The sequence below is a fragment of the Scatophagus argus genome, chromosome 10 (genome assembly GCF_020382885.2).
Source record: "Scatophagus argus isolate fScaArg1 chromosome 10, fScaArg1.pri, whole genome shotgun sequence".
Classification (NCBI taxonomy): Eukaryota; Metazoa; Chordata; class Actinopteri; family Scatophagidae; genus Scatophagus; species Scatophagus argus.
The window spans coordinates 8426316-8450849 of record NC_058502.1 but is presented as its reverse complement, the minus strand read 5'-3'; the positions used below and the strand labels follow the sequence as shown (position 1 = coordinate 8450849).

The window sequence follows — 24534 nt, the reverse complement described above, 5'->3', positions numbered from 1 at the left end:
TGACTTTCTTAACATCAATGAAATGCATAGTAATACTAACACAACATGGGTATTTACATGAGTAGATGCCTGAGGGAGGATCGTAGCGGAACATACCAACTCGTAAGGGGCGGATACTTTTATTGTTAAAATAACTTTTCGTCTTGTGTGTTCACGTTCTGAATACTATCGCTGTTTTTAAGTAATCAGTTGTCGAAATTCAACTAAACAACAAAACTGTAGCCCTCCCTTCGGTAAACAAGTTTCCTGCTCTGTCCCTCTTCCTGTGCTGTCCCCCTGTCCACATGGTTTGTTCGTACGCGGATATTGTATTGCTGAGGACTGAAAGCAGCAGCGAGCTCTCAACGTCTCGCAGTCTTGCTCAGTCCTGCGCTGGCAACGCTGAACTGGCAGCTGCAAACGCGAGAAATCTTTCGTCATTTGTTCTGCTTTTCTTTTGTTGAGGATGGCCTAACTTCGAAAGAGCCTCGGCTGGCCAGGTAGTAGGGCATTTGTTCGCTTACATGATCGTTGTAACTAACTGTTCAGGCATGCATCATCAGGCTTTGCTGTGAAGTTTTACTTTGCTCGTGCTGGTTTTCCTCTGTGAGTGAAACGTTACATGACAACGTTTAATTTTCGGACAAAAATCAGGAAAGAAAAATATCTTGTTGTTTTTATTGATGTTTTTAAAATGGCCTTTTAATCAATCAGCCTGTGCTGACTTCAAACCAGATTTGGCACAAACTAAAAACGCTGCTAGGACTCTTTGTGGATGTCAGTTATTACAGCTTCTCGAGACTAAATCGGCTGTCTTTCCATCTGCATGAGAAAATCTGCTGCGATTGTTCGGCCAACCTGTTGCTGGCATTTAAAGTTTCTGATTGATAACCTGCTCAAGAGGGCTGATGCATATATTAACCAAGCTCTTTGAGCCTGCACCCCCTCCCTCCCTCATGTATCAGCCGTTGTAGTAAAGCTCGGGCTCTCGTCAGCCAGCCTACCTGTAGGTGGAGAAGCAGTGTGGTGGCCTTACACCTCATGCTGACACACATCTCAAAAGAACATCTGAGAAGTGATTTAGTGAAGCTTTTGCTTTGAGTCAAGAGGCCTGGTAGCATATCTGTCACCAATCTGCACCGCACATCTAGGTTTTTGTTTCCTCCGGAGATAGTCGGCTCTAATTGCTAATTGAGTCGCTTGTTGCTCATCTCAGGGTTTTTTCTTTCTTTTTTTTTAAGTGTGTTTTTATGCTGAAGAGGTTGAAAATCGGCGCCTCATTGTTCTTCCTCAATTTTGTTTCAGTTTTTAAAAATATAAACCTGCATCCTTTTAACCCTGTAAAAACATATATTCACAGTCTAATGTTATGACTGCAACCCAATTTTTTTTTATTTTATCACGCAATTATGAAACTGTCCTGAACATTTTATTGTCAAGCAAATAAAGTTAGTTGTCAGCTACCAATAAATGTATGTGGATTTATTGGTGGCTGTTGTGGCTAAATTGCAGGACAGGGTTCATACTCATTTAAATCATCATCATTTTGAAACTACTTTATTGCATTCTTGGTTCATGATGAAAGGCTGTTACACTCAGTGTTGTTTCCTTTCCTTTGCCTAGGAAGTAACTGTTTTGATCTTATGTTTTGCCCTCTCTAAAATTGCACGGCAGTTAGTTGATCTTTGTGGACACCAAAAACACAATACCACGAAGAACTGGTTTGGTATCGGAGAACCATACCTGGAAATGTTTCTTCCTGCAACCATGGGAGCAGTTGTCCTTGATTCTCTGAGATGGCTGGCTCGTTTTGGTTAACAGGAAATGTAGGTATTTGTGTCAAGGAGCCTGTTCAGAAATGTTCTCACAAATGTGAGGTAAAGCTGAAGTTCAGGTTGGAAGTGAAGCAGAAAGCTGGTGACCAAAGATTTAATCACCTGTCAGCTCTAGTTTCTAATTACAAAGAGCTTATTGATAAGTGGTGCCAATACCTGAAATTCTGAGTAAATTACAGACTAGAGTTTGAATTATTCTCATTTAAATGTGGAAATATCTGATTAGGCCTACTGCATGTGTAAAAAATAAATAAATAAATAATCAAGCATGCATGGCACTTTTTATAGTTGGTCTTTACTCAAAATAGGTTTGATAGCCAGCCTTATATCTGACTTAAGAGGAGGACACAAGCAATAATTTTCATCTCAGTCTCAGATTATCACTTTTTGCTTTTTTTTTTTTTTCCAGTGAAGCACAATTTGATCTACTGCAATTGCACTCAAAAACAGCTCTGGCATTGTTAGCCTGTAGACTTGCATTGGACATACTATAGATGTGATTCATGGGAGCAATTAAGATGGGTGGGTTTTTAAAGGAGATCACTCTGCACTCCACTGTGTGCTCAAGACGCACACATTTGCAACGTCTTTGTGTTGAAGGCAAAAGGCCCTATTAGAGTCCCATTCTGTTAGTGGGCAGCTGTGTGCCTGTGCGCTGAGCAAGCCACAGGTCCATTCTCCCTCTGTGTGCACAACTCTCCTTCAGTCCACACACTGACACAGATTCGGCCACTTTCCACCCTCGGTCAGTTTCACTCTTTTTGACTTTCTCTCAATTTCAGTCTTGCTTTTTCCCTGTTTTTCATCATTTGTCTCTCTGTTTCACTACTGCTGTGGCTTCGCTCTCTCTCTTTCCCTTGTTCTCTGGCCCGAGGCATTATGCAAAGCTACCAGAAAAGGGTTGTTAGCCATGCTTGTCTGTGCCTCCATGCTACCCTCTATTCATTTCAGAAGCTTCCCTTTCTTCTCTGAGACTTGCTGTCATAACTGCTGCTACTTCAGACACTCTGAAATCATGCCACTTGGATTCAAGGAGCTAAAAACAAATCTTGGTGATTTCATTTGCTGCTGTTATTCCTCATTTTGTATATTCCCTCCTCATTAACATGATAGATTTGTAAGTCTGGCGTCTCGACGCCCACAGAGCCAAAGACCTGCAGCTGAAAAGAAAAGAAAAGAGGCATTCTCACATACACCACAGAAGCACTCCCCCAACCCCCCAAGACAGGCACCAGACTCTACTTAGAGATGAAAAGCATTCTGGGATGCAATAGAAATGCTCCCATCAACACATCCCACTGTGGTGTTTCTATGTGGTTATTATGAATAATCACATAAAGTTTAGAAATTTGCTCCGCTCTTGGTTTTGTCATGAATTTCTAAATTTTTTCTAAGACTTTTTTCCCCTCACTAAAGAAAGCACTGTAGTATCGTAGATTTGTTAGTGAGAGTCTGTTTGCATCTCCAGTGTGTGATGCCATCAAAGCATGCAAAAGGTGTTGTGTGTATCTGCGTGTGCGCATAACCTTGCATAAGCTGTATTCTTCTGAAAAATGTAGTCCAGATGAGTTCATGTTTTGGCTTTTGTTGTCTTGTGTCATAAAATCCTTCTTAGGAAATGACAGTTGTTGGCATTGTTCTGTTTATTTACCTTTGCTATTTTGAATTGGCTTCTCCCCAAAATGACAGCCGTCACCACATAACTCCTGTCTGAATCATGCTTGTGTGTATTTTTTTTTTTTTTTTTGTCTAAAAAAAGAAAAAAGAGAAATGAAAGCTTCTGTTAGGAACAGGCAGCCTAATTTGACATATTTGTAGTACCTCTTTTCCACAGCTGTGGCAAAACCTAACCAAAGTAGAAGACTTTTACAGTTAACTACAACAGCTTTTCCACATGCAAGCCTGACACTTGATGTGTTACATCCTCCAAACACGGCTCATTGTGCAGGCCTCGGCTTGAGAACAGAGCCAATGTGTCCTGACAATCCTGCTTGCACAAGGAAGCCCAATTATAATTGCGACATGTGTCACAACTCCTGGCTGTAGGCCTTTATGGGTTATTGTAATTGGTTCTCGCTAAGTTGGGTTGAATCTGTCAGCATGTTGTACATACTCCTGCAGGGCATTTCAAACAACAGCACAAGAATGAGCACCAGCAAGCAGCAAGAATTGTCATCGATGGCAGCAGATCAGCTCAGTGATCTGAGCAGAATGTCAGGAAGTACATTCAGGAGATCTAACAGAAGGTTACATTACTGTGTGTAATTAGAGCCAGTCTTTAGTTTGTCCTTTTTCCAAATCTTTAGTTTGTCCTGTTCCATCTTAAAGCCTGGTAAAAGATAGATGCAAAAAAGGCTCTGCTCATGCTACTTTCTTGTTGTTCAACATTTGCAGATCATCGCTACACAGTATCGTGGCAACTGCTGAAACTAACAACAACATAATTTACTTCAGAGTCTTTCAGCAAAGATTAGATCAAGTCACACGTTCTGCCACAGTATGATTTGATATGATTAGGTTAAGTTTAGTCATTCCCTCAAGGACACAGCAGCTCACATTTAAAACAACAACAATGTTCAGTCATCACTGTGAGGACACAAGTGAACATTACCAATAAATGTATGTGGATTTATTGTTGGCTGTTGTGACTAAATTGCAGGACAGGGTTCATACTCATTTAAATCATCATCATTTTGAAACTACTTTATTACATTCTTGGTTCATGATGAATGGCAGTTACACTAAGTGTTGTTTCCTTTCCTTTGGCTAGGAAGGAACTGTTTTGATCTTGTGTTTTAGCCTGATAAAAAATGGATGCACAAAAGGCTCTGCTCATGCTACTTTCTTCTTGTCCAGCATTTGCACATCATCACTACACAGTATGGTGGCAACTACTGAAACTTAACAACAATTTGACTTGCTTCAGAATCTTTCAGCAAAAATTAGATCAAGTCACACATTGTGCCACAGTATGATTTGATATGATTAGATTAAGTTCAGTCATCACTGTGAGGACACAAGTAAACCTTACTGTGATGGACATTTTAAAATTAAAGTCTTAGATGGTTTCATGAAAACACTCTCAAGAAGTTGGGGAACTTGCAAGCATTGCATGACATCTGTTTTACACCCCTAGTGCCCTAGTACGCATTATAATGAGCAGTCTTAGGATCCATACGGTGAGCTGAGCCCCCTCGTGAATGAATGAATGGACCGATGGAATGCTGCTCCGGGTTTTCTCTCTGACATTCTCCCACCCATACGCACTCAGCTCACCTTTTAATACACCTTCACAATGTAAGCAAGATATTATGTAAGGGTAGTAATGACACATTATTGGTTGATTGGTAGTGACAATCTGTATAACATCACCTGCTTACACAACAGGGGAAAGGGTCCCCCCCCCTTATTCAGCCGAGCAATTGCAGGGGATTGCTAGCATCGCTGGAGTCTCCCATGTAATGTATCCCTGATGGATTAAGGCTCTGGTTAGTGTGCGCAGAACAGAACAGGCACTCATGGATAATGGAAGAAACCACAGATGGAAAGGCAGGGATAGATGAGGGAGGGGTTAGTGTAATTAGTGGGGTACCTGGTGTATGGAGAGTCGTGGCATGCCGGGGTCACTTCAGGGGGCAAGAGGCCCCATACCTTCCTTTGCTCAAAACTGAAACACCTGATCCTACGCCTGTCAGGCTTCTTAAGATTTTAGTTAACAAAGTCCTCATCTGAGACACACCGTTCAACCCTAAATAAATTCCAGGCTGCCTAAAGTGAAAAGCTGTGTTGTGTTTGCAGGTTTCATGTCGCTATGCTGCAGCTTGGTAAACTGGCTTTGTTCAATAGCTCAGTATCCTATAACAAACACACACACTGATAAAGAAATGATGAGCTGTTCAGATATAATTCTTTATAGGTTGGGTGATGTCTGCTTTTTTCATGTCATTGTTGGTCACTGTTTAGAGTTTGGTGTTGGGTTGCTATGGCTACCTATTAAATTCCTAGAAACAGTGTACTACCTAGCAGCTGTTTTATGAAGTAAGGCAGAGAGGGAAACTGGCCCCTAGGAATATCTGTGAAAAAAATCTTGGAAAAAAACCTTTAAGTCTTGGTGTTACGACTATATAATATGACATTACACACTGCATGTTACTTATCTACTCTCTGGCAGTTGATGTAACAGTAACAGATATGTTATAGCACACATGTATGCTTATCTTGAAGTTATCACATGTGCGTTAACGTAGTTAGGCCAAGACAAGTCACTAGTCACCTTATGGTGCATCTTACTTAATTAGAATGTCAATGTAAAATCAGGATGTGGATGTAATGTTTGCTGCACTGGTCTTGTGTATTCCTTTTGAAAGCAGAAGAACAATTTTATCTGAAGTTGACTCGGTGTCACAATGCTTTGTGAATCACTTGGGGTTGTCCCTCTTTGTGTATTTGGTAATGAAGTCAGTGCGTTCCACACCCAATTCAGCAGCGGCACATGACCACAAGGGAAGCACAGCCCTTATACTGAAAAGGGAAGTGTAATTGCCTATGCATGTTATACTTGTGTGTCTAAGCAGTAATAAGTATGTCAACATTACCTTGACTTACAGGTTGACTTAATGAGGAAGACCATTTCTCAAGTTCTACTGAGTTATCATTCTTGATTCTGTTTTCTTCTTGGGTTGCTGTTAGCACCTCCTGTTCTGAAGATTAAAGGAAAGATCTTTTTAAATTTCTTAGTAGTACGGACTTTAAGTGGTGGCTCTATTAATTGAGGTTGATGGACTGTCGTTAGAGGAACCTTCAGGGGAATCTGCAGAAGGAAGCCAAAACCCGACTACTGACAACGCATAAAGTTTGGGTGAATGAGCTCTCCATTGTTGATGCACTTTTGAAGATCTAGTGTTGTGATGGCGTGTTGTTTTTGGCCAGTGTTACCATGCCAGTGGATACTAGGGTGATGGCCAGAGCATTCAGTGGTATGTCTTGACCTCCCCAGGACCGTTTTTATGACCTCGGCCTCATTATACAAGAGAGGGGTGGCGGTGCGTTCGCCTTGAATTAACAGTCCACGCCACAGACTATGACAAAAGAAAGGCTCTCGCTTTTATTCAGCCTTGTCTGCAAAAAACCTGAGCATGCAAAACTTTTCCTTTTGATGTTTTATTGTTGTTTCCCATAATCATATCGGCTACATTAATTAGATGTAAACTTCCAGCTTCGTCCACCAGATAATGCCTTCAAGCAAGGCCAGTTTGATTAGGTAAAACTTTCAGTTCATCACAAACCGTTTCACGTCATTAGTATGAAATGAGTTTGGTTTTTCTTTTTTCTTTTTTTCTTTTTTTCAGCTGTAGCCACCGATCAAAGTCTTGACACCAGACGCGCTCCGCACAAGTATGCAGTAACCAGAGCCAATTGGTGATGGACACCAAACACCCCGTCACAGAACTTTAGGGGGGCCCTAAATAGGCTTCTATTCATCTGCCTGTACAAATCACAGCCTGGGCAAGGAGCCATATTATCTTAGCTGCCCTTTCCAGTGCCCTCCTGAGTCACTGGCTATTGTGAGCCAAGAGCTGCAGCATACACAAACCTGAGAGGAATTACCATTAGATTTCAGTCCACAAATGAGGTCAAATTCAGTTACATGAACCCAGAATGTTTTATAGGTCCCAACAGTAAACTTATCATAGTTTCCATTTAGCAATGAAGCTTTCCTTCAGCTGGTTTCTGATCAAATGTGATATGGCAGCTGTGCAATTACAGCAGATTTGATAATAAAGCCAGAAGTTGCTCCTTCTCAGTAGGCGTTTGCTTTGGCTAGGCATTATTGCAGGTAGAATAACTAGATGACTAGGGCTACATGAGCCTGTCATAGTCATGATTACAACTGGCTGATCTGCTATTCCTTGTCAAACTGGAAAACATGGCAGCTGTCCTAAAAATGTCAAATTTCTCCCAATTAAACTAATCAGAAGGAAGCATCAGCACACCCAGTCGCACGGTCACGCTTCATTTGACAATTTAAGGGAGTATTAAGGGGGGTGAGTCAAATCATGTTTTAAGCCACTCCCCTTTTTTTCTGATTGGTTTGGCTTATGTTAACGACATCGAATGATTCTCAGTGAAGGATGTAAAAATATGCATGAAGGTATTTGGGCTGTTTAATACCCCACACAATGGAAATTACTGTAAGAGTCCGACCAATCAAACTTGTAGGTGCGGTGTCATGCAAACTGATACTATAGTATGACACCAAAGTTTGCAGACAGTGAGCCAAGGCTCAGTTTAAGCTGTGAAAATCTCCTTGACAGTTCTCTCTCTATTAAGCTCTGGTTTCCCCATCGTGAGGAGTCGCTTCATTAAGAAAGCATGGCTGCGGGTCAGGTTTGACTTCACACTCGGTTTGCCCTCTCCCATGACCCCACTTGCCAGTTACACTACAACACACACACACACACACACACACACACAAGTACACAAGTGCAGGTTAGCATGAACAGGCATGTATGTACAGACAAACACACATGGCTCAAGGTGCTCTTTAAGTCCTGATGGAACACGTCACACTCCTTAACAGCATCAGTCAAAAGCACACATTAACAACATTTACGCATGACTCCCAGTCTAACACACACACACACACACACACACACACACACACACACACTACGTTGCCACAACCATTCTTCAGTGTCAGGCTTAATCAGTAGAGTAATCTTTAAAACTGATCAAGAAGAACTTTCTCTCTACCTCTGACTCCCACCACCAGCACCAGACCCTCTTGCCTGCGGAGGCCCAGTTGTGCTCCACTGACTCTTCGAGATAAATGGAGATAATGGGAGTCATATGCTGGCAGTTGGTTTGGGGCAGGCCTACATGAATCATTTATAGTTTTCATGTAGTCATGGGGCTGGAGAGGGATAGAGATGAGACAGTGAAGCAACAAGATTTGACTTGACTGGTGTAAAATTGCTCTATCAAATCCCTGTGTGAGCAACCTGCCCATCTTTTCTTTTATGTGTTCTTTTCTTTGCAAAAGTTACTGTCCCACACAACTCATTAAATACCCGGGGAACACTTGCATGCTTCTCTCTAAAGTATGTTATATAAGTGCAACAACCCTCACTTACCTTGAAACCACATGCTACATGGGCAGAATAACATTGTAGGCCTGGAAGATCCATTAGCCTCATGTGTTGCTCCACAGTAGAAAGCTGTCATTAACTCACAGTTGATTTGGGGGATCATTTTGAACCATGCTGGTAGTCTTTAATTCGCTGTCGGTGTGTTTGGTGGTTGGGTAATGAAGGAGACAAGCTCAAACTGAAGGTCGCTGCAGATCTGACTTTTTTTTTTCGTACTAAGGATAAAGAAAGTACCTGCTCATCATTTAGCTAGATCCTCCTTATGCATTAAGTAGTATCAGAAAGGCTGAGTAGAGCAAACATGACAAGGCATGTTATTCATCAGAAAAAACATATGGATCATCTGCCTTGCATGTAACTTGCTCCAAGTATCTAAGAGCTGGTGTTTAGTGTAGCAGCTACTGACTGTGCTTTACCATCTGCTGACAGCCAATTAGGCAACCACAGCAGCATATACAATATGTTTCCAATCTATTCGTGTTTCTTAGCCACATCTGTAGACATGTGATGCGAGTGATTCCTTTTGCATGGATTCAGTAAAATTTGCTTTCTTTTACAGCATGTTTAATATATCATATGTTCTTTGGATTACATTGACATGCCAAATATTCCATTATACACTGGGATAAGGAAACAGTATAGCATATGGCTACATGTTTTGTTTGCGCTTGAGCTATATGGAGAACTCACTGTCAGAGTTGTAAATGTTGAATGGAAAAACATAAGTCTGTTTTTTTTTGCTTTCCAACTATATCACCAGTGAAAATATGCTATTCATCTAATTATTGCTGGTAAAAATGTATCCTTGGGGCGGAGCCAGCAATTACATTCAACCATGGGTCAGTTTTGAAAGCACTACCTTCTGTGTGGTGTCCCCCCCCTCCCCCCCAAGTCAATTTAAAAACATACCGGTAATTGATTTGCAAAAAATTGTTTGTTTTAGGATTGAAAAGAGCCTGTGTGATTTTTTTCTTTTTTTTTTTAAGTACTTAGTTGGCACAAAAAAATCCTACATAAATAATATGTTCTATATTGCACAACATCCACACATGTGAAGCATAGATTCACACAGGTACAAAAAATTGTATAATAATTTGTTTCTAGTATGTTTTTTTAAAAATAAATAAATTAATTAATAAAAGTTCAGCTACCTTTTTAAAAGTCCTCCTTCTTTCTCATTGAAGAAAAAACAACCAGTGGTGACTTTTCTACCCTGGTACACCAGTAGCCTTGCATTTTACATCAACTAGCAAAGTCTGGTTTGCCAGAACTGAATGGGGGAGTGACCATAGTGACAAAGAGGGCTACAGCAAATAAGAGTATGGCAAAGCCTATGTCTCTATAAGTACATAAACAGTATTTGTGTAATTGCTATCATTGAAAGACAAAACACAGACAAAAGTTCTACTCTGCAGGTTTAGTGGATCATAATATTTATGTTGTCTTCTTGGACTTAGTTCCTGCACCGTGTGCTGTTGAAAAACAGAACAAGAACTGCAGTTTGCATGCTTCTCTTCACGCAGTTGCACTACAGGATCAATGTGAAGCTTGCCTTATATTGTTTCCTTCAGTAGATTTATGAAAAAATTGTAAACATTTTGTTTTGGTCTATATTTATGTAATATTTGCCTAAAAGTTGTTTTGGGCTATACTCAAACCTGAGGTGTGTTCAGGCCCATCTCTTTCCTTGTCTTGTCTGCCAGACACACCCAGAAACTGGATTGTTGTGTGTGTCTGTGTCTGTGTGTGTGTGTGGACACTGTGTGCCAAAATGGAAAATATCTTAAAAGAAAACTTGGGTCATTATTTAAACGAGTATTTATGTTTTTCTTTCAATCATCTTTTTCTATCCACACAGGGATCGGCTCAGTTGTGAGAGACACCCTCATATCTCCACCACGACCACCAAAATTAAAATCATCAGCACTTGAGGGCTGCTCTGCAAATGGGAGGTCACCAACCAGTCGTCTGTTTCGCCCAAATGCACATTCTGCCCTCCACCCTCATCTAACATGGCTGCCTGTGGCCTTCTTCTGCATCCAAATAGACTGGAGCAGAGCTGCATGCTACAATGGTGATCATTTTCTTGAAAACACTGGAAAAGAAGAAGGGTGTCAATGATGTAAGGTCCGAGAACATCGAGAGACGGCTGGTGAGAGAAACCTTTTGAATTTAACACAAAGCAAACCTGGTTGTTAACTGTTGCTGCAGTTAAGGATCTTTACAGTGTTTCACACGTTAGGCGGCAGTCAGCAAAATTCATAGGTCAGTGATGTGCATGACCGCGTGCCATCCGTTGTCCCACATACTCACCTGCACAATGTGCGTAAGCACGCAAGACAGTTCACAAAGATCTGTATCTTTTATCGTGTTGTGTATCATTTTTGTGCATTCAGTAGCAAGAGGTTCAGGATGTGTGTAGCCCAGTTTAACAAATGATTTAATAACATAACATTGTTCCACAGCTACAACAGATTCTTATCTTTGTATATTACCAACCGTTAATGTCATGTTAGCACCTCAGAGGTCCAGTGGAGATGCTAGGTTAGACGTGGATTTACATATAGTGTACGTTAACAAGTAAATGTGACTGAACCTGGGAGGCTTTCATTCATTTTTGACTGAAAATTCAGCCAAAATATTTAGTTTAGATGCTTGTGCTAAGAAAGGGCTAACATTACAGACCTGTCAACAGTTGACAAATTTTCTATTTCCTACACCTTGGTTTCAGTGTAGAAATTGTCTTAAAATAGAATAAGGAATATTTACATTTTATTTTTATCTCACTGCTCTGTGGCAGAAGATGAGTTTTGTGAAAAGTTGTGCTTTGATCAAAGCTTTCACTCTTCTTGCTGCTGTCTCTGCCCCATTGCAGATTCTGTAATCATTCGATCTCCAAAATCTAAACAGTAATTCAGGCTCTCCAGCAGGGGTGTATCAGAAAAATTCTTTAACATGGATTAACATCAAAAACAAGATGGCAAGCCTCACAAATCGATATACAATATGAAGGCCTTTGCACAGTTTAGCTGTTCTTTAACCTAGCTTAATATCACATTTTCACTCATCAGTTAACAATGATAAAGGCTTGAGTGTAATTGTTTTTTTTAATCGTCTTCTGCATCATGTAAGCCTTTATGTTTGATTCTGTGTCTTGTATCTTAGAAAATGTTTTTTTTGTTGTGGTAGTAACCTCAAGATGAGTCAGAGCATTGTATCACTGCATTTTCCGTCCTTTGTGCAGACAGCCACCACCCTGTTGTCAGAAGTGAACTTTGAGAGAATAGGTGTTGTAGAAGAGAAGCGTGGGTTGAGAGAACTGTTTTATACTCCGTAAACCTTTGTTCTTCATAAAAACTGACAGACATGAAGTTTGTTCATTTGAGTACAGGGTAAAAAATGTTGTCCAGCATCATCTTGAAAGTCAACAGTGAACTTTGACCAAACTTTGTAATTTCAATCTGACCTTAAAAGCGTGAAATAATAATGCGGCTTTAGTGTAGAAATTTATTTGTTGTATTACACATATAAAGAAGAGCAAGCATAAGGTAGCAGTTTCTGTCTGCGTTCAGCCACTTGCACAGTTTGGCTTGGCACAATTATGGAAGACGTGTTCAGTAAAAGTAGAGGCACCACATTGTGAAAATACTCTTTAACATGTAAAACTTGCATCTGTAACTCCAGCAGACCTGGAGCAAAATTGGCATTCCTCTTGAGATGTGTTTTTCTCAGCTTCATGATTCTAAGTCCAATATTCACTCTCCCTTTTTGCTCTTTTTGTGTCTGCCAACTCCCATGAGAAATATCTGGCTCTTTAGCCATTAAATGCTACACTATGTTCCTCAGCTTTGACTGTGTTCCACTGGTGCCGAGCAGGTAGAGCGTTGAGTCCAGCAGAACAGAAAGGCAATGAGTGTGAAGTTGCACGTTGTAAAACTAAAACAATAAACAGAAAGGAGCTGAAAAACTTGTTAATTCTCCGTGGGTTCATCACTGCAAACATAACCGTTAAGATTACATCACACATCTTTTGATCTATTGTAAATATAAAGACATTGACTGCCGCTGTTTGTAATGTAAATTTACATTACTTTACATTAATGTAAATTTAAGTAACGCAGAGGCGAAATTAATATCGTGTCTGTGTTATTTGAGTGCAAACGCAATGGACTTCTGCTCCCTGCTTTTTTGGTTTATCTCCCTGATTGTTGGCCTCTGCGTCTGCCTGTCCTCCACAGCGTGACCTCCACACCATGAGCAGGGGGACCACCCTCTTCTCCTGTGGAACTGTGGGTAAGTTATCCCCATTTATGCCTTTCTTCCTCTTTCATGCATTAAAATGCATTTGCTTAAGACCAAGGCAGTATGAATGATTGAGGTAGGATCCCTTTGTCGTAACATAATTTTACAAATGTAATGACATAATGGATGGCCCACTTAATCCCTTGATAAGTTGAACCCTCAAGGTCAGCGACCCCCACACTATAACTGTCTCATTGTTTATCCCCTCTGTCTTGCTCGGGCTCTCACTTCTCCCTTTCTCCTTCTGTCACTCATCCCCCTCTCATGATCAGGGTGCACCTGCCTCCACACAACATTGCACACCACTCTCATGGGAGTGAACTGTAATTGAATATGCTGTTGCCTATGTCAACAATTTCCCTTTGGCTCTGTTAGTGTGGCAGTAATTACCCCCTGTGTTAAAAGACAAGCTGCTGTTAATACAAGCTCCTGCTATTACTCACCATCCTCTTTTTCTTTTGGGGGGAGGCAGTGGTGTGTGGGTGAGGGATGGTGACGTCACAGGGAGGAGCGTGGCTTAATGTCTCCACTGTTAATGTTGACATTAACATTGTCTTGCATGTCTTGTTAGTTCAACCAGCACTCTGTCTCTTGCTTTCATAAGGGTGGCCTTTTGAAGTTCATCCCTTTCTCCCTTTGTCAAGTTGTTTTTCTAACATTCCTGTCAGGTCGTCACTGTAACCCCCGTACATTGTTTGTCCGCCCAAAACAATGATTTCCGTCCACCAGTCTGAGAGAGAATGCCAGAATTAGAGACAAGCATCCAAAGGGATGGGATTTGAATCAGCCAGGGGGCTCTTTTTGCCAAGAGCTTCAATAGATTCACAACTTAATTATTTGGCTTGGTGGTTCAATTCACTATGGCACTTGACTGTAGGTGTATTATCTCCCAGAGCTATGTGATAGACTCTTTTGTGCAGATGGTGAGACAGTTGCCAGCTGTTTCACTGGCTGATTGTTATTGTAATATGTAGTTAATGTTTTAGGAATCGGCAATCATTGGTCCAGGTTTTAAATAGGAATGTCGGGAATGTATATTTTACTTTTGCCCACCCGTAACATTTGCTGGACTAGCCTGTTAATGTGAAAAATAATCAGGCAAAGCACACGATGATCTCACTGAGACATGCTGTCGGCCACTAAACCGTGTAATGTTGAACGAAACTTTTTCAGACTCGAAAAAACAGATTTGTTGTAATGCATTGAGAACTGAATGTCGGTTTTAAAATGCCACTGTGCTTGCAGAAAATGACATCTGGTTGTCAGTTTTGTTTTTGTTTTGCAGCTTTCAGCACAGTTGCACACAGGCAGTACTGGTTTAAAATGTGCAGCTGCATTGTTATTTCCTCTTATCTCAATTCATCCATCCATTCATTCATCTTAAGACAACTGACTGATGACAAATTGTTAATTTTTTAGTGCGCCAGTGCTTATGATGTTCTGATTTTTGTGCTTTTCGTGTTGTGTTTGTGTTATCTTTATGTTCAGTTTCTTTCCTTCTGCAGTTACCAGTCAATAATCTCCTTTTTTTCGGGGCATGTTGCCCTCACAGCAGAAATACCCTCATGCATTAAACTTATTTCTGTTTATTTGTACTTTCTGTCTGTGTGGTTAAGTATTAAGTGTTCCATTCAGATATCATTGCTTTCCTCAAGGCTACAATGCTGTATCATGCTATAATTAACATAATAAAGTTAGGTATTACTTGTTGCACAGATAGGGACACATTAAAAGGGCTGTGATCACGGACAATGTAGCTGAACTGGTACTTCTTGAATTTTGCAGAGGCGGATAGGTGGCTGGACCTGGGGCAAAGTTGTGCCATCCAGCAGAGAGCACCCTGCCAGTCTGGTGCCAGTCTGGAGAGCCTGTGGGATGTGATGCCTGAGCCGGGGAGCTGGCATTGGGCCAAGGAGCCAGGCAGCGCCACAGCAATCACCAGTCTGATAAGAGATCTCAGCCTTGGCGATGGCAGCGTGGCCTGCCACCACTCCCGCTCTGCATCCAGCACTGCACACTACACCACTACAGCTACCAGCCAAGCTCCTACAGCACCCCCGAGCAAACGTCAGTGTCGCTCCCTGTCATTCTCTGATGAATTCTGTGGGTTCCGCTCATCTTGGAAGCCTCAAGGCTCCCGAGTGTGGACAGCGGTAGAGAAACGAAGGTGCCACAGTGGAGGAAGTGTCCGGGCAGGAGGGGGTTTCTCCAGCAGTCATTTTCCTACCATGCAGCGTAGCTCTAGCTTCAGTTTGCCCTCACGCTCCAGCATCCCTTCAGATGGATCTCTTGACCTGCCATTCTTCAACCAGCGACTGCCTCTCCACCCTCAGTTCACTGCCTCTCCAGTCTCCCCTACCTCTCCTTCCTCGCATCATCACCACTCCTGCCATCAGCACTTCCTCAGGCCACTCTCCCTCTCCCATGAGCAGATCAGCCTACCAGAGCTCCACAGGGAAGAGGCATCGGAGGCCAGCTCTCCAGACTCCACCCCAGAATTGGGCAGGCGTGCCAGCCAGAGAGCCGGAGGCACAGGGTGTCTATCTCGGAGCAGGTCCCAGCCCTGTGTGCTAAATGACAAAAAGATTGGTATGAAGCGCAGGAGACCAGAAGATGCCCAAGAGCAGAGGCCCTCTCTGGACCTGGCAAAGATGACTCAGGTTAGTTGGAAATGTTTAAGTAAATGCTGACTCGCTCAGACAAGCTCACACACTCACATGTGTTTGAATGTGTGCTATTATAATTTGACTCCTATCAGGGTTTATTATCACAGTCGTTTAGTGATTAAACATATCTGCGTCAGCTTATTTCTAATCTTGCTTTAATGCTGCAAAATGTCCTCTATTTAATTTAGTTAAATCCTGGACCAGACACCTTTACCACCCAGACAAGTACTTTTTGTTCTTCGACCAAGGGGGGGAGATCAAGAGATCCTCATACGTAACCGGGCCTGTCTCTCTCTCTGAATCTGATCAGGGCAGGATTAAATCAAGCTGAATTAAGTTTTGTGGGTCGTCGATCCAAGGCTTTAGTGCTAAGTGATTTCAGGCCTCCCTCCCTCTGGCTCAGGGAGTGGTGCTTGCTGAAGAAGCATTCCTTATGTTCGGTCACGCTGCTTAGCGCCATGCTCTAGCAAGCCCAGCTCCGGTTTATCATTTCATTTACTCTGTTGGGTAAACAGCCCATCAAAAGGTTGGACCCCTCACCTTTCATTTACTTCCTCTCTGAAAACCTTGACCCAGTGTTTCCGTCTTTGATTCCCTGTACTGCTTCACTCGATTACTTTACTCTCTGTGAACTATCTGTCGCTCAGAGCAACCAAAGGTGATTAACAGTGGTGATATTTGGATGCACAGAACTCCGAATTGCTCTCCCCATGACAAGTGTTTGTTTGTTCTTTTGTAAGGTCAGAGGAAGCAGTGGAACAGCCAGAGAGTATAAACTCAAACTCAAAATAGAACCACAGAAGTATTTTAATGACATGTACTGTTTTGATGCTTGGCAGCGCTATGGTGTTTTCACAGAGGCCGGAACAATCTTGATTTAATACCTCACATTACATCCTGTTTCATTATTCATTTGAATACTCCTGAAGTTCAGCATAAGAGCTGAAGCACCAACAGCAGCCACTGTACACCGACACAATATAATGACTCAGAACATTCATATGATCCGCTAAATTTTCCCCTATGATACCTCCTGTAACAGAAATTTTGTCCTTCTTCTCTTATTAGAAAGTAACATCAGTTTATCTCTCCACCCTCCCTTCTACTTCCCAAAGATTTGTGTTCCCAGCCAGTCACTCTCAGGACCTAGCCAGGGTTGGATAAACAAGGCTTTGGTAATGGAGCCTAGCGAGCGTGTTTCCTCTAGTCATGCCAGCAGCTAAGAGGGGAAAATCAAGCACGATGATCACACATGTACACACAGATACACAAACACACAGAGTCAGTTTTGCTTTACCTTCGGTTGTAGCAATGCTTGAAGGCAGGAGCTGAACTCTGCGGATGATTGCACACATAGTATCTGTTCTTAGTGGTTAACAGGCACAGCCATTGTTTTCAGTTCTTTTATTCTAGTTTGTTTTGTTTATTTGGGTTTCTTTTCTTGTTTTTGAACTGACCTGCATGTACTCAGCACTGTTGAAAGGAGTCAGACGGTGCAGGTTAGATTGGTCGTGTTGTTGTCAGGTTTACTTTCTCGCTCTCATGAATGCGTGGAGAGTGGAAAGCAAGCAGGTACGCATCGCTTACAGTGTCATTTAACACCCATTTCACTCTTTGATTTCTCTTCCTATGCTACTTGTTTGTCTTTTTGGTCTTTTTGCAAGTAACCAATCCAGGACCACTAGTGTGCCTGTGTGCCTCCAAACAAACAGGGTTGTACTATGTCAGGCTAAATGAAATAACCCGAAACTCCCAGATGCACTCGTTGAAGATTCACTGGACTTGGGTTAATGACTCAGTGATTTGCCTCTGTGAGTGCCAAAGGAAGACTAGGAGCTGGCAAACTGTCTGGAAAAGGAAGTGATAATGTGGGATCATGGGACTGGTTACAACCTACGTCTGTTCTAGTAAAGACACACCATCAGAATTACCATCAGGTCGAGTTTGGCGTTCCTTATGGGAATTTGTTTAGTTTTTTTTTTTTTTTTCTTTGATTTGTGGAAGGTATTTGCACATGCAGCTGTAAATGTCAGGATCACATCATATTTCTGCCATTTTAGTGTTTTACTTAAGCTGTTTCGGGAGACTTGATGTATGAACTCGCCACCTGACAGTGTGTGTTTATTGAAGTGACTGTCTTGCTGCCCTTTTCTCTGGCTATATAAACCCACTCTTTCTCCCTCTCCCTCCTAAGATGTGGGTGGATCTTCACAGTACTCAGGCTCAGCCCTGCCTTGGGGTGTAAATTAAGAGTCATAACTTTTCACATCTACACACACTGGCCACCATACTTCTTCCTTTTTATAGGTGTGTGTGTGTGTGTGTGGAGGAGTAATAAGGTTGTAAACGCAGGTAAATAAAAATCTAAACTAGTCTGTGCATATTTGTGAAACCCCTAGGAGCGTCTTGTCTTCCTGGGACAGTCTTCTGGAGGTTCGGGGGATTAAGGATCGTGAGGGTTGAAATGTAACAAGTCCCCAGTGTGTGTTGTCAGTGGAACATGGTGTAATTTGGCCTCTAGATTCCTCAGCCACGTCAATGAAGGCAGGTGTGAATTCTGGGGATGCATGTCATGCTAATAGGCTATAACTTGACTACAGTAGGGATTTACGTGTGACCACCCCAAAAATTCCTGGAATATCCACCCTGTCAGCCTTTTATCAGCTCACTCCTCTATCCTCTATCCCTGGCTGCCCTTCCACTTTGGCCCTTCATTGTTTTTTCCTTGGCATAATGGGCGTAGTGAGCTGTCAGAAGGGGAATGTTATCTCTTGATTCTAGGTCACTCGCTGAATGATGGTTGACGCAGCTCACGCTTTGCTTTTGAGGAAATGGCCTGTGTGAGGCCAGTCCGGCTGCTTTTTATTGGAATTTTTTTTATGGATGTGTCATCTTTGTAGCCCTCAGCTGCTCAAGTTCATTGTACATTTTGAGGGAAAATCACAGACAGTCTTAGTTTAGCTGTGTTCGCAGTAGAGGTGGTAAAAAGAGGCATGTTGAGCGTGAATGCATGTGTGGGTGCCCGTCCATTCAGGAGAGAGATGGCAGGGTGAAGAAAGGGGGTATTATTTCTGCAGGGAAGCTGGCGGACAAACTCTTCACTCCTCTCTATTAATATCTTCTCGCTGGCCCAAGTTCGAGCTGCTGTGCCGTGCCCCTCCTGTCTCCATCTTTTCATTCCTGGAATGGCAGACATGGTGATCATAGCTGAGCGTCAAACCCTGCAGGCTTATGGGAACACCTAGGTGGGCGTCTTGAGGCGTGGTGCTCACCGTATATGTATCAACATGCTGTGACTTGTTCCGAAGGTACTCTGTAAAGCACCAAAGCCCAGTGTGCTGTCACATGTATTACCACTGCTTATTCAACCTTTGCTCCAACTTGACATATTTATCTTTTTCTTACCTGTCAGTATGTGCCATGCATTTTCTCTGTGGTACAGCAGAATACCAGACAAGTGCGCAAACCAAAGCGTTCACACAGAGACATCAACACAGATAATTGATGCAGAGGTGTGCGAGTATGTAGTCTGGCTGTCAGGAATGAGTTAAGTTCTCCTGCTTTTATTTGCACCCCTGCCCTCTCTTTTGTTTTGTAGTTGTTTGCTGTTGGAGGTCTGTTTGCATGTCTTCCACAGATCAGTGTGTCAGTGGATGTTGTTTATGTGACCCAAATTCCACACAGAGCTGATGAGAAGAAATTAACTCATATTTTGAGACCGCACATAAAGTTAATATTTAAGTAACTGCATATTCACAGTGTACACCACTCTGTATATGTTCGCTTATTTGTCTGTGTGTGTTTCTAGTCACGTTCACAACATGTCGTTTGCCATAGTACTTAGGAGGGTGATGTTTGTTGTTTGCTCTAATTATCAAGAGGATATTTGCCTAACCTCCTGGCTTGTGCTTCTCCCACAGCAGCTGCCTTTCAGTTTGTCTTTGGAAGTGGAAGTTGTGGTTGTGGTGATAAATGAACAAAAATGTGTGGTTTCTGGGAAATCCAGGGGAGTTAATGAATGGAATAAAGTTCTAATTCTTTAGATTTTTATTATATCATTGCCCACCTTCTTTTGCATTTTGAGACTTTAAGGAGCCCTCCACCAAGGTTACACATGAGTTTCAGTTGTGAGGAGCACCACTTTGGATGACCAGTTAATTGAATTTTAGTTTCAATTACAATGTTGTTTTCCCATGATGATGAAAACAAGATTACTGAGATAAAACGACGGTTGCGCTGCTTTTTGTTTTGCAGGGATTCTCCCGTTTTGTCACCCCTTTCCTTCACAGCGGTGCGCTTTCACCCCTCCCCAAAAGCCCACACTTGCTTTAAACCAGACTGCGGCATGTTTAGTTCATCTCGCCACGGTCAAGTGAGCTGTTGTTTGCGAAAACTTGCTCAAAGCCAGCCGCTGCTTGGATTTTGATGCGTGTGTTTTGTGTGATGTTACAGTACCAGTGCTTGCATCTGGCAAAAAGGACAAGAGGTTTGCATTTCCTTTGTCACATTGTGTAAACCAAACAATAAACAATATTATAATAAACATCATGCATTAAATAAGTCAGTATATTTAACTGAATTCCCAAGCCTAACTGAATTATATTTAAAATTGACGAAAATCCACTGTGTTTCCACAGTCAGTGAGTTGTCGAGTTAATAATTGTGATCTCACTACTGACCAGCATATTTGTGGCTGTGATTGTTGCCATAATGGAGCAGCTGTACCACTCACAACTTGAATACAACATTATAGTGTTGTCTGAGGCACTGGAGGAGCTTTTTATTATTGGGAAATTTACCAAAAAATGTTACTTTTCAAACAAGAAGTGTGAAAGAAAGAAAATATCAGGATATTGTGTCTCTTTTGCTTTAAATTTGACCAGTCTTTTTAAGATGTGTACTGCAGGTCCCTTGACCAAGTCTATTACTAGATCGCTGAAATGCCCTTTAAGATTGGCCAGTAAATGATTAGATTAACTCCAGGTTATTTCAGTGGGTTAAGTGAGACATGACAGCCTACATGTGTTTGAGTGGTATAAGTGAGCAGAAATGCAACCCCCCCACCACCACCACCACCACCACCACCACCACACCCACCCACCCCAACCCCGGTCAGCCTCGGTAGATTTTATAGAAAGCATATTGTGGAGAAGCTGCCTCTCTCCCCTCCTCTCTCTTTTCCTTTCGTCTCCTCTGCTGCTGTGATAATTAGCAGTGGGGTAATACTGGGGGTTGAACAGAGAGAGCAGGGTTCTCAGAAATCCCCTTTTCCACTCCAGTGGGGTAACTACAGCAAGGGCCTCACATGATTAAGCGTTTGCAGATGAAGTATCCTGAGTTTGAGCAGTTGTACATGTAAAGTAAATCCAGCAAGAGTGAGCAAGCCTTTAACTCGGACAGCCAAAATCCTGCCTTATAGTTGTCTTCTGGCTTGCGCTAAGTCACGGCATGGAAATAATAGCGAAACTACTCAAGTGAGATTTAAGAAAGGCGGACTCCCTGCTCATTGTAACAGGAAAAGCAATGTCCCAACACACTGGGGAACATTAGAGGTGTCTGTCATGTAAGCGGAGGCTCTATAGAGAAAACCTCATCTCTATTCACCTCCATGCCTCCAACATCTGCTGCTGGGGCACTCCAGAGATCATTAACCCCTTCACTGCAGTGCACGACTGACTTTCTTTGTTGCAGAGAGGAATTTGGCGTGCAAAGAGAGCATGAAAGCAAACCGAGAGACAATTTCTCAGTGAATTAAATCTCTTGAAGGTTAAGTGTTCAGAGCAACGACCAGGCAGTTGTTCATGTAGAGATTCTCATCAACACTCCCTAGGGTGCCGATCTACAAACATCATAAAAACTGTAAATAACAATGGCTTAGGCAAGAAAAACCCTCCACTATACAGGTTTAGATATCCACACATGCAGTTCGTGGCTTCCCAGTGGCTTCCAAGGAGATAGATTGGCCTGGAGCACAGTTTGAAACGAGATACATTTTTGTGGTCTGCAACTCATCTCAGTGTTTTTCTCAGACAGCCCAGAAGGTTTAGAATTTGTCTGTGTTCTTTGATGGTTTGTGTGTGCACTCGTGTTTACATGTTCACATGCCGTCATTGAAAGGGAAGGCTGCCAGGTTTCAGCTGCCTAAACTGAAACCCAATCTCACACTACCATTCTGGAAAACCCTGAGCTCGAATTGCCCCTTAAACTTTTATAGCCCCATTAGCCAGAAGGTGAACATGAATTAATGTGCACAAATCAACAGCCATTTTTTTTCCTTTTTGTGTCCTCTATACAGAACCTTCAGACTTTTCAGAGCTTGAACTGCGCTGGGCTCTTAGCGACAGACGGCTGCCAATCAAGCCTGGCCCCTCCCACCTCTGAGACCTCCAGCCAACCAGATTCGGACTTCAGTGCTATGCCCGAGCTGGGACTGGAGTCACGGCATGAAGCGGCAGGAGATGAGGAGGAAGAGGATTCATCCTACGAGGAGCTGGATAGCGACTCGGCCTGTAGCGTGGACTCGGGGCCCACGTCTCCTGTAGGCATCGTGGGCGGTAAATGCACCCTCTGGAAGGGTGATTGTGGGACACAGAGGGACATTTTCCAGCTCGGGGGTGAGCTGGATCTTGAACAGATTGAGAGAAACTGAACATTTTATAGGAGATTTTAAAAGACCGTGTCTGGACTGTTGTGGAAAGTTATTGGACACTGATGATGTACCAAGAGACAGTTATTAGGAAGGGTCACGAGAAAGAGTGGAGGAGGTTTCTGTCAATTGTGAAAGAGAAAGATAAGGAAAGTGGTAAAGATGGTATGGGATTAAGTACGTTGTTAACGGCTGGCTTCTTAATGACACGTTTGCCTTGAACGTTCTTACTGTTTGAATCAAAAAGCAGTGACCTTAGTTGTTTTGTTTTGTTTTTATTGGCTATTCAGCTTAACTCAGGAGTAGGAAAGTGAGGGTTAGTCTTAAAAGCCCCCACTGTCTTTTCAACCTGATGACCTTTCCAAAGTCAGCTAACCATAGATATTTTAGTACTGTAGCAGTAGCTGGGCTTTAATGTATTTAGCTCGAGCTTTTTTTTTTTTTTTGTTCCCAGAGAAAGTGGGGGATGGAAACAGGGAGGGTGGGAGCAACAGGAAGTATCTCCTCACAGACTTACCCTTGACCTTCCTTTTCATCTTTTGTGCACAAATGAAAATTTGATTTTTTTTTTTTTTTTCTGAATGTAGGCTCAATAAGCTTTATGAGGAGTTTGGAACATGACAGTGCCTTCTTTTGGATGCTTGCTCTCCCTGTTCTCTTCAAGGAACTGGCCTCAGTTGAAGTGACCTCTCCTGACCTTTTTGTAGTTTCTTAATGTGCAAATTGTATATTTGAATTCAACACTGAATCTAAAGTTTTCAGTTCTAATATCAGTGTATATTTTTCTAAGTAACTGTTTGTGAAGGAGCAAGAATACAAGGCCTTTCTTTTAACAGAATGGACATGAAATAAATTTGCAGCCTGCACTCATGTGTTTGGTTTAATTTCAGCTTATTAATGAATGCTCAAGATTGGTGTGAAAGACTTTCACTTTGACAGATCAAAGTTCTGAAAAAGCTGCAAAGTTTCCAGCTACTCTTTAGAAGTTATTCGCTCCCCCACACTCACTTCCTGCATCACAGTTCAGAACCATTTTATTGCAGCTCGCTCATCCAAACTTAATTGTCGTGAATGTCCACAGATGCAGTTTTTATGTCTTTTTGTTAATGGGGCAAATTGATGCTCTTTTCACAGTTACTACACAAGCTGTTAACAGTTCTTGATGAATGCAGCAAGTTAGGTAAACATCTGTGTAATGCCCTTATTTTTGCTCACCAGCCCCAAACAAAATGGCAGGAAGTCTAGACATGGAATATCCCTGGCCAGTAACCCAGCAGCAACCAGAGGAGGTGATGTCAGGAAAAAATGTCCCAGGCAGACAGACAGACAGACACGTCGGCCGGGCGAGTTTGTTCCTCCCTGGGATTTCCTATCACGTCTCTCTTATGTCAATCCAAATGGCTGAAACAAATTCAAAGCACCTGCCACCTTTTTTATAAGCCTTACTTCTAGAGGGGGTCAGCATTAAAGGCTTGTGTCGTCAGTATTATTGGCCAGCAGGGAGGCTGACTCCTGAAATAAAGTGATTGTTTTTTCCAACACAGGGAGGAAAGGCATGCTCGCATCACAGTGTTTACATCCAAAACAGGATGTCCTAGCCAGCTTTCAGCTTTTCCTTCGATCTTGGCCTTGAAGGAAGGTGAAGTCCGACATCTCAATCCTGAATTGTTGGCCTGTGCAAACATGTACAAGACATGCAGTCGTTTTGAAGGCCCTGAAAAAAGGAACTGAGTGTGCAAGGCTTTGTGTATGCAGAAAACACCTGGCCTGGAAAACTATGTTAGCTGTCGCTTTTCCCTCTTTTTCATTCCTGACAGATGATAGCTTGTCCCCAGATGCTGCAAGAATAGGGGCGAGTTGATGAAAAGAAGACCGAGGGGGGCGGGGGCTCAAATTTAGAGGATGGAAAATAAAACGGGGTATAAACTGGTGAAAGGCCCACGCATCTGTTCACACTT

At 42.3% G+C, this 24534-nt stretch overlaps 1 protein-coding gene across 1 annotated transcript; it reads left to right on the top strand.

The window, feature by feature from the left end:
* The first annotated feature begins 322 nt into the window (after nt 1–322).
* Nucleotides 323–23446, top strand: LOC124065863 (protein FAM53B-like). Its single transcript, XM_046401713.1, has 5 exons — nt 323–479; nt 10821–11114; nt 13201–13255; nt 15050–15924; nt 22226–23446. Exons 2-5 carry the CDS (start codon nt 11034–11036, stop codon nt 22577–22579), a joined length of 1365 nt encoding a protein of 454 aa, XP_046257669.1. The 5' UTR covers nt 323–479; nt 10821–11033; the 3' UTR covers nt 22580–23446.
* The last annotated feature ends 1088 nt before the right edge of the window (nt 23447–24534 follow it).